This window comes from Microtus ochrogaster, chromosome 4 (assembly GCF_000317375.1).
Source record: "Microtus ochrogaster isolate Prairie Vole_2 chromosome 4, MicOch1.0, whole genome shotgun sequence".
NCBI classification, from domain to species: Eukaryota; Metazoa; Chordata; class Mammalia; order Rodentia; family Cricetidae; genus Microtus; species Microtus ochrogaster.
This window is the reverse complement of record NC_022011.1, coordinates 71,850,248-71,860,480: the sequence shown is the minus strand read 5'-3', so window position 1 is coordinate 71,860,480 and position 10,233 is coordinate 71,850,248. Positions and strand designations below refer to the sequence as shown.

Genomic DNA, 10,233 nt, shown 5'->3' with positions numbered 1-10,233 from the left:
AAGGAAGGAAGGAAGAAGGAAGGAAGAAGGAAGGAAGGAAGGAAGGAAGGAAGGAAGGAAGGAAGGATAAAAAGAGAGGCAAAAGCCAGAGGAGGTTGCTCAGTGGATGAAAGAACTTGCAGTACAAGCTTGAGGACCTGAGTTTGAATCCCCCCAGGACCCAGTAAAAGCCCAGGTATATGGTATAAGCCTCTGTAATCCCAGAACTTTTGGGGAGGAGATGGAGGGCAGAGACAGGAGGATCCCCTAAAGCTCATAGGCAAACACAACAGAAAAACAACAGAGCAAAACCTTGACTCAAATAGAAGAAAAGAAGCAACATTTATGGTTGTCCTCTGACCTCCACACACATGCCATGGCACACACAGGTATGCGTTCACACACAAATGTACACAAACGTGCATACAGAGAGAGAGAGAGAGGGAGAGAGAGAGAGAGAGAGAGAGAGAGAGAGAGAGAGAGAGAGAGACCAAGACAAAGTAAAGACTGAACACTTGGGAACAACTCAGTGTCCATAGATATTTCTTCCAGGATAATGAGCTGCAAAACCACATTGCTCAAAACCATGTGTGTTTTGTTTTAAAACTTGGAAGAACTAATTGCACTGGGAGAAATTCTTAGGTATAAAAGCAATGGTGTAACCCAGTAAAAGGAAACAAAAAATTTTCAGTTACATTATTGTGCCAATTGTCACTTTAAAATAGTACTTTGTGTCATATAGATTCTGTATAACTAGCCATAAACTGGGAGCATAGGCTGGCAATCAGGCTTGCAGCCAAGAGGACACTGTGACCAAGTACAGTCTGTCACAAGGTAATTAATAAATAGGCTCATTTCGCTTCCATTTTACAATGTGTGCTTTCTAAATCAAGCAACAGTAACAAAGGCAAAAGGCTACTTTTCACTTTGCCATTTTTATTGTGGAGAACATGACCAAAACAGGAGAGGGCAGTGAGGAGCAACATTTATGAATTGTTGGTGTGTCCTGGATGCAATAGAGCATACCCTGTGTGGATATTGCAGTGAATTCTACACACACCCTCCTTAGGAAGAACTTATCAGTTCTTATAGACCTGAAATGTAACCTTTAGAAGGACTGATTTTCTCCAGGCCTCCTAGCCAGGGAGAGTCAGGAATGGGATGCAGTCCAGGCCTTCAGCCATTCACATTTCAACATGCCCTTTAAGAAGCCAAAAGCACTTACAGATTCAGTTTTCAACCTAGTATGCAAGAGGGACTAAATTCACTCTAGGTCAGATGCACAAACATTTTCCTAAATTTAGGCTGTTCTATGGTTACAGCAGGATACAGGACAAAAAAAGAGAAAGCACACATCTTAAAGAGAAAGCACACATAGGCACTCGCTACACGCATGTACACATGCAGTGCTAACTGGAATGGCATGGCCTTTTAAACTTCAAAGCCCACCCCAGTAACATACTTCCTCTAACAAGGCCACACCTCCTTATCCTTCTCAAACAGTTCCACCATCTAGGGATCAAGGGGTCAAATATTTGAGCCTATGAAGGCCATTTTCATTCAAACCACCACAGTGTTCCAGTGCCCTAGCATCACACACCTTCCAAGTATAGTGTCATTGTTTTGAATTCATCACTTCTGGAGGAAAAGCTCTGGTCAGTGTCGCTGTTAGTGACAAAGATGCATGTTGAGTCTGACGTCCTCTGTAGTCCAGACGCCACAAGCAATTTTGTTGTTGTTCTCAATCTAGATACTCCTGAATACCGTGCAAACGTGTCTGAAATGCATTCAGTCCCCAATACATTAGAATTTGGAAACAGAACTTATAAAATCATTCATGCCAATATGACGTGGTACACAGCAAGAAGAACCTGCCTGATGCATGGAGCAGAACTGGCCAGCATTGCAGACAATTTCCAGCAGGCCTTCCTCACGGTTGTTCTCAGCAGGCTGGGATATGCCCACTGGATCGGCCTCTCCACCACAGACGTAGGTGTTCGAAGTCCCGCCAATCATCTTTGCAAAGTTTCTGTCTATTTCCTTAGGGAGACAGCTACTGGAACCAGCATGCAAACATAATTCCCAGACACAATCATAAATATAACATTCCAACAGCTGGTTTATACAGACACTACAGGGGGTTTTGATGTTGTTATTTTCAGATTTTTTTATTTTGGTTTTGTTTTGTTTTGCTTTTGAGGACCCTGGGGCTACAAAACAAGAGTATACATTGTTTTAGGATGAATATGCAATGCCTGATTTCTAAATATAATGCCCCCATGGGTCCTTTGAAAACTCTCAAGAATCCCTGAGTACTGAATCATTTATGCAATGAAACACATCTCAAACTCAAGTACCAAGTTTGGATAATTTGTTAGATTTCCAGAATCTCCATGAAAAAAAAATGATTTCTGCTTCCTGCTCAGAAATTATTAACTAATTTACTGCCCTTGAAATATAACATGCAGAGTTCTGTTTGTGTGATTTTTATTTTATTTTTTGTTTTGTTTTTGCTTTTGAAAACAAGAGTATTACACACTTGAATTACTGAAAGGTAAACTCTGTTCCATTCATGACTTCCGGTTTTTTTTGGAAAAACATGTGGAATTTGGAAGGAGTTCATCCTTGGGTAGTTTGAGGTGATTCCAGCAAGTCGTGGCAGTGAAGTGAAGCTTTGAATTCCCTCTGCAGAATGGTCTTAATTTTGACTGGTCAGATGGCACCAAATCCCCTTTCACCTATTGGAAGGACGAAGAGTCCACCTTCCTTGGTGACTGTGTTTTTGCTGACACTAGTGGACGCTGGCATAGAACAGCCTGTGAGTCTCTCCTGCAAGGAGCCATTTGTCATGTCCCCACTGGTAAGTATCATTCCATTCAACAGAGCCAATGTGTCCTGGCCTTCTGAATGTTCATAATGCGGAATACAAACACGCATAATAGAAAGTCCCAGCCCTTGGGAAGCCTTGGTCTGTGATACAAAGACAAGTAGCTGTCATACCAGGCATGGCTGGGAGAGGAGGTAAGAGGGATTATCAAGAAAGGGGTGCATTGTTTTCTTCTTATGCTGCCGTCCCCATGTCTGCAGCATAGTTAATAACACTTTGCTGTTTTTAAAAGAGCATCCTATCTGTCTAGAGAAACAGAAGGGCTTTTTGAAGGGTGTGGCAGTATATGTAGATGGAACTTGAAGAATGGGCGGGGTTATAGGAAGTCGCAGAACATAGAGAAGCATTCTGAGGCAGAAGCGTAGATACAGACAGAGAGGTGCGGGATGGGGATACAGACGGCAAAGCTGGTGCTGACTTTGCCGGCGTCCCAGGTTAGGGTAAGAGAAAAACAGGAGGTCACACTACAGAGGTGTGCTTTAGCCTCTGTGGAGAATCTGAATTGAGGGTTTGAGACAAGAGTGCTAGATTCTTAAGCAATGGTTATGGCGGTGGTAGCTGATACTCTGTGATACCCCACACTTTGCATACTATCCCATTTACATGAAGTTCAGCTGGCCCAATCCTTTACGGGAGATGAACGTTAACTGGGAGCATTAAACAGATTCCCAAGGCTCCATCCATCAGGAGAACAGAGGGAGGTTCAGTCTCCTCGCCCGCTGACTTGTGTGGTCCCGCTCTCCAGGTGTCTTCTTTGTTGCTATCATATGCACCACGAGTTCTCCCTCTAATCTCCTTTTAAAGCTCTCATTTCATAAAACTGCATTATTTACTTATATTCTGGATACTTCAGCAAACAACGCACATCATTTACATAATTGTAGATGAAAGCAGTTCAGGATTAAGCATGAGTAATGTCTATATGCATGCATCTACATATGAAAGCATAAGAAATGCACATACCTATATAGCGAAATTAGTTCTCTAAAACACTGTAAGTCTCCTTCCTTTTTTGATGAAACTGTACACATTTATTGTAGACTTTTAAGGGTTGCCGGGCAGAATGGCTCATCAGATAAACGTACTTCAGAGCAAGTCTGCATCCTGAGTTCAGATCCCCAGAACACACATGGAAACAGAGAAAGAAGTGACTCCCCAAACTTGTCACACATGTTCTCACACATACTTGTCTATATGACAATAATAAATGAAAGACTTAAAATAACAAAGGCCAGATGTTAATATATCTAGACTGTTCGAACTGGGGAAAAGAATGACATTGCTGTTAGCTCCCTGTTACAAAGAAATTGAGCATAGGGTAACATACCCAAGGCCACACACCTAGGAAGCTATGCGGCCAGGAGCTCAGCATAGATGTATCTGACTCTCAGGCTTGGTGGCAGAAGGAAAGCCCCTCAAACTCTGCTTATTTATTTCATGTTGAGTTTCACTGTGATACTCACTGAAGGTGCTGTCCTCACTCAGGCTCACTGACATTTAAGGATTTTAGAAATCCGTGGACACTTAGCCCTGCATAGGACACGTATTTTACATGTAGACATCCTTTCTCCAGCATCATTCAGCTCCCAGTTCCTCCAGGAACTGTATCTCCCTGATGCCCCAAGCTTTAGGCTAACAGTAGACAATGCCTTCACCAGGCAGCACTCAAAGGAAACGGACAAAGCAATCTGTTAACACACTCTGAATGTAAAGAGTAACAGAAATACAAGAACCTAACCCACATTTGTAACCACTGACTTCAAATCCAGTCTTTTTGGGTATTATCATGAAAATCTTAATGAATGCATTGATTCTGGCCTTTCATTGACTGTAAAACAAGGGTTATCTTAGTATAGGAGCTCAGGCACCAGCCTGAAATCATGCTTGGTTTTTTTTTTTTTTTTCTTCATAGAAACAAAGGCATTTGAGCACCCAGTGCTCTGCCCAGAAACATTGGTTCCCTGGATAAAATTTAAAGGTAATTGCTACAGTCTTTCTACAGTCCTGGACAGCAGGAGTTTTGAGGATGCTCATGAATTTTGCAAAAGAGAAGGTAATTCTTTTGTGGCACTAAACGCTGTCATGGACTCTTTGACGTCGCAGTAAACAGTGCGCCTGCTCGAATGCTCATTATCCAGTAACTGTAGGAGCCGTGAAAACCACTGAAAAAAATAAAATAAACACCATTGAATCCACTTGTTACGGGGACAGCTATTACAGGCAATTCAAGTTCCAGTACAGACTTTGGAAACCCAAGATGGTGCCTCAGTGTATAGCATCCCCCCAGAATTCTTCATTCTTAAGCCACGTGTACTATGAATCTTTAATGTACTCTAAACTGGATCATCAGGACTTTAGCTTTCTAAGTGAAAGCTTGTATACATGTTTATAAATGTAGTTTTACCTTAAAAGTCTTAAATCGTAGAGAATGGGAGGAGAGGAGGGAGAGGAAGCCTTAGTCAGTATGTAAAATAAATTTTAAATTGTTAATTAAATGAAATAAAATTTAAAAAAGGTTTAAATCACATTTTAGGTGGGTGTGGTGGCACAGGCCACCTAATACTCAGGAGGCAGAGACAAACCTTTATGAATTTAAGGGCAACCTGGTCTACATAGTGAGTTCCGGGCCAGCCAGGTTACATAGTGAGAATTTGTTGGGTTTGTTTTGTTTTGTTTTTAATCACTTTATTTTTTGTATGTATACGGTGTGTGTGTGTGTGTGTGTGTGTGTGTGTGTGTGTGTGTGTGTGTTTGTGTGTGTTGGGGGGGCATGTGTGTATATGTCTTATACCCAGAATCTTCTTCAATCACTCTTCACCTGGTATGTTTGAGACAAGACATGATCTCCTCCTGAACCTGGCCAGCAAGACTCAGGGATCTGTCTCTGCCTCCCCAATCCTGCTCTTTACCTGAGTCCTGAGGATTCAAACCTGGGTCTCCATGGTTGTTCAGCAGGCACTTTACGAACTGAGCTATCTCCCCACATGCTCAATCACTTTTTAGCCATGGAAACAACAGAGTTGGAGCTGTAGCTCAGGGGTAGAGCAACTGTCTAACATGGCAAGCCCTGGGCTACCAGCCGCAGCACCAGAGAGGAAAATAAAAATGTATTGAGTGGTGCAATGTTGATTTTTCAAAGCCCAGGTTTCACAAGACAGGGCACAGAGACATTTGTGAATCGCACTTCCCTCGCTCATTGGCTGCTCATCTCTTTTTACAGGATCTAATCTTTTAGCCATCAAGGACGAGGCTGAAAATTTATTTCTCCAGGAAGAGCTTCATGCTTTTAGTTCTTCTGTCCAGATGGTTTGGTTGAATGCCCAGTTTGATAGTAACAGTAAGTGATGTGGGCACAGAGGATGAGTAAATAAATAAGGAGCCGTTAAGGCCTCTGGGAGCCACAAAACTCTCCTTGGACACATTTGCTGTGAAAGTATAGTGTGAATCCGAAAGCCACCCCCCTCCCAAACAAACAAAACAGATGACAAGTTAACCTTCCTACTGACCATAAAGATGCTTACTCCAACTCTGTCCTGAGCCTTATGGCAAAGCCACATTGACTCTCTTAAGTGTTACAAAGCCCAACAGAATCAGGGAGCCATTTCAATTGTTAACTGCACTTCTTGAATTCTTACAGACTGCTCATAAACACCAGTGTGTGTAAGGAGGCACACTCTTCTTTTCTTTATATAACTGATGTTACTGAAAAGTACTTGTAGAGAAAATTATTGTAATTGGCATGGAGAGAGTGTTACCTTGGTGGAGGAGGCAGGGGAACAAAGACCATCCTTGCGTATTTTAATCCTGGACGTGGTTTGAATTTCTAGCAGTTGGTGATAACCAAAAGCAAGCTGACTTATAGTTCGCTTTGTTGTTGGTTTTAAATTTGTTTCAGACAGTGCCCCCTACACACACACACACACACACACACACACACACACACACACACACACATAAACCACATTGACCACTTATAGGCTGGACTTTCCCACTGAACCACTTCTAGGATAATGACAGATTCAGGAAATAAGCCCTCTTGTTGTGGGGTTGATGTTAGGCTTTTGAGGGATTTTCTATACATTAATTAATTTCATTTCATTTACTGTGTGATTTATTTAAATTGGCCAGAAATGTGAACCTATTTTTAAAACTCAAACCAGGACATTAAGAAACAAGACATCTGTATCTAAAAATAGAGGCAAATTTAAAGGATACATACCTATTTTTGTGTTTTGTTCATGAGCGTACTTACGGAATTAAATGTGTCTCCTTAGATTTGGGGGCTGCTCTTATGACGTATCCCTGTCTTAGACTGGTAATCATGCACATAATTCATAATAAGTCAGCAGTTTTTCCACAGATGAAACCTTGAGGTGGTTTGATGGAACACCCACAGACCAGTCAAGCTGGGGCGTTCAGAGGCCAACTGTAGATCCCCTCCAGCCCCGTCCGTGTGTTGCCTTGAGGATCCTGGAAGGAGTGTGGCAGTTTACCCCATGCGAAGACCAAAATGGGTTTATCTGTAAAATGGAGGCAGGTGTGTGAAGGGAGAGGGTAAGTCTCCCAGTTGACTCTTTTCTGGTTAATGCTGCCCCACCACGGTAGCATTTAAAAAGTTGAAACTGCAGATATTTCCATTGAAATATCATTCATCAACACCGGCCACTAGATTTGATGTATGAGCCATAGTTGGATTCCTGCTTTGTCCCAGTAATGACCTCACTTCACTGAATTTAAGAAACTTTTTTTTATTTATTTGATTTTAGGTGTTCCAGCAGTAATGGAGCATCCAGGAAAAGGTAGGTTTGGAAGAAGAGAGGATATTTAGCTGTTCCTTAGAATCAATAAGACAGGCAGCAGGTGTGTGGCAGGATCTACTCTCTTTGTCTTTTGTCTCCCTCCAGGACGGAACCACAGCATCGTTCCTCTTGCAGTCTCGCTGACGCTGGTGGCCTTCCTGGCCTTTGCTGTGCTCTGCTTCTGGATCTACAAGCAGAACAGTGGCTTCTTCCAGAGACTCACAGGGTCTCGGGGCCTCTACTACCCTACACTCAGCTTCAGCACAGCACAGTTAGAAGAAAACGTCCACATCTCCGATCTCGAGAAGAACGGCCAGTGAGGATAAAGTGAGAGAATGCCCTCGCTATAAAGAACAAAGGCGGCCACGAGGGGAGTCCTGTCTGCGCTGCCCCTTAACAAGACGCCATGATAATGTGAATTGTGCCCCTGTTTTAATTATTCTTCAAGCACTGGTTTTTAATTTTAACCAAAGCAGATGAGGTTTGATGTATTCGTTTCCTTTATCTGCGGCCCATTCTGAAAGGGGCGTTGGGTTATTATTTAGAAAGACAAGAACTACTAAAAAGAATCCTGCCTTGAGAACTCTCAAGGCAGTCTAGTACACATTCAGGCATGTAAGTTCACTCAATACATTCAAAGAGAAAGGGGGCAGGGCTCTGACTTTATTTGTGGGGAAGGTGCTTCTAAGAATCACCGTTCTGTTTGATTCTAATTCAATCTTTTTTAATAGCCTGGTTTGGGAAAGTCCTTGAATCTAAACATCCAGGCTCTGGGCTCTCAGCTGATACTTTGGAGGACATTAATTTTTATTAGGTTTGATTCTTAAGCTACACAGGAGAAACAGCACCTTTTCCTAAATACAAATATCTTGGTATGCAGGCGCTCTCAGGAACAACTGTATGATTACAATTGTTGGGCCAAAATTATCTCAGGGCCTGTACCTCGAGGCCTGTAGGACAGAGAAAAGCCTGGCTCGAGTTTGAAGGATAGTCTCAAAGCTACCGAGTGGGGATGACACAGAAAAATCTAGGTAGATGCCCCTTCAGCCAGAGTGAGGCTTGGCTGTCTCTCATTGGCTGGAGGGGCCCCTGCATCACATCAGCCCCAATGTCACTTAACCTATATAAGCAGATGCTCACAGTAATAAACTGAGTTCCTGCTTTAACTTGACTCCCTATTGTGTCTGATTGTCCTGTGTCTGATTGTCCTGCGTTGTGGGGCTGCAGAACAGGCAGAGAGTGCACTCACCTTTCCCCAGGGAAAAAGGCTAAGGAGGCCTGGCACCAATGTGGCATAGACCCTCCCTTGCTAAGTGATTACCATGTTAAAGGTGTTTTCTAGGTAAGTTCAAAGAACTACAATGGGAGTTCAATATCAATAAAGTTCATGGACCTTATTTAAAACTAAAGTAATAAAATAATATATAACGATCTTTACTGGGAGATACAGAATATGTAACTCAAACCTAAAGAGAAAAAAGTGAAGATCTGAATTATACTCCCATTAGAACCAAACGAGAGGTGATGTTAAGAAATACTAACTAAAACGACTCTGCAGTAGTAACCTTGATACGATTGTCATATGTTCACTTTGTGCATTTAAATAAACTATCAGTTTTGACTATCTCTTTTTTTCTGTTGGACTAGTTGATGCCATTGGCTGGTTAATGAGGATTAAAAGTATGATATCTGAGGCTGGGAAGTTGCTCAGTTGGTAAAGTGCCTGTTGTGCAATTAGGAGGACCTGAGTTCAGAACCTCATCACCCACATAAAGGTCAGGTGCAGTGGTACACACCTGTAACCCCAGCTCTGGGGTTGGGTGGGATGCAGGAGTGCACACCTGTAACCCCAGCTCTGGGGTGGGGTGGGATGCAGGGTGCACATCTGTAACCCCAGCTCTGGGGTGGAGTGGGATGCAGGGGTGCACATCTGTAACCCCAGCTCGGGGTGGATGCAGGGGTGCACATCTGTAACCCCAGCTCTGGGAAGGGGTGGGATGCAGGGGTGCACACCTGTAACCCCAGCTCTGGGATTGGGTGGGATGCAGGGGTGCACATTGGGTGGGATGCAGGGGTGCACATCTATAACCCAGCTCTGGGATGGGGTGGAACAAAACCAGGTGAATCCCTGAAGCTCATTTACCAGGCATCCTGGCCAAATTGATGAATTTCAGGTTCAGTGATGGACTTTGTCTCAAAAATTAATGTGGAAAAAGACACCTAATTGTCAATATCTTGCCTCTACATGCCCACACACAAATTAAAATTTTAACGTATACTTTCTGTAAATTAAAAAAGTCACAGGTATGATATTCCTTCATTAATTTCTGATAAATAAAGGTGGCTCCATATTCAAGACTGAAAAGTTACTTCTCGTATAAATGTTTACTGAGCATCCTATTAAGACAGATGTTCTGTTCTAGAATCGGTCCTGGGTGTGAGCGAGTCAGGGAGTCTCTATGCTCATGAGACTTTACCCCAGAAAGGCGATCTATACCCAGAAGACAGCAGTGGCTATGGAGATTAAGTATAGTGATAAACATGGGGTTTCTCCAGGCTTGCCTCTGT

At 42.8% G+C, this 10,233-nt stretch overlaps 1 protein-coding gene across 1 annotated transcript in view; it reads left to right on the top strand.

Moving 5' to 3' along the window:
• Positions 1 to 9,255, top strand: part of Pla2r1 (phospholipase A2 receptor 1) — a 114,887-nt gene extending 105,632 nt beyond the window's left edge. Inside the window, exons 24-30 of the mRNA XM_005346449.3 lie at positions 1,730 to 1,968; positions 2,671 to 2,839; positions 4,779 to 4,919; positions 6,087 to 6,203; positions 7,227 to 7,403; positions 7,633 to 7,665; positions 7,771 to 9,255. Coding sequence (XP_005346506.2) covers positions 1,730 to 1,968; positions 2,671 to 2,839; positions 4,779 to 4,919; positions 6,087 to 6,203; positions 7,227 to 7,403; positions 7,633 to 7,665; positions 7,771 to 7,985 — 1,091 coding nt within the window. The 3' untranslated portion in view covers positions 7,986 to 9,255. The remainder of the gene's footprint in view (positions 1 to 1,729; positions 1,969 to 2,670; positions 2,840 to 4,778; positions 4,920 to 6,086; positions 6,204 to 7,226; positions 7,404 to 7,632; positions 7,666 to 7,770) is intronic.
• Positions 9,256 to 10,233: the final 978 nt, after the last annotated feature.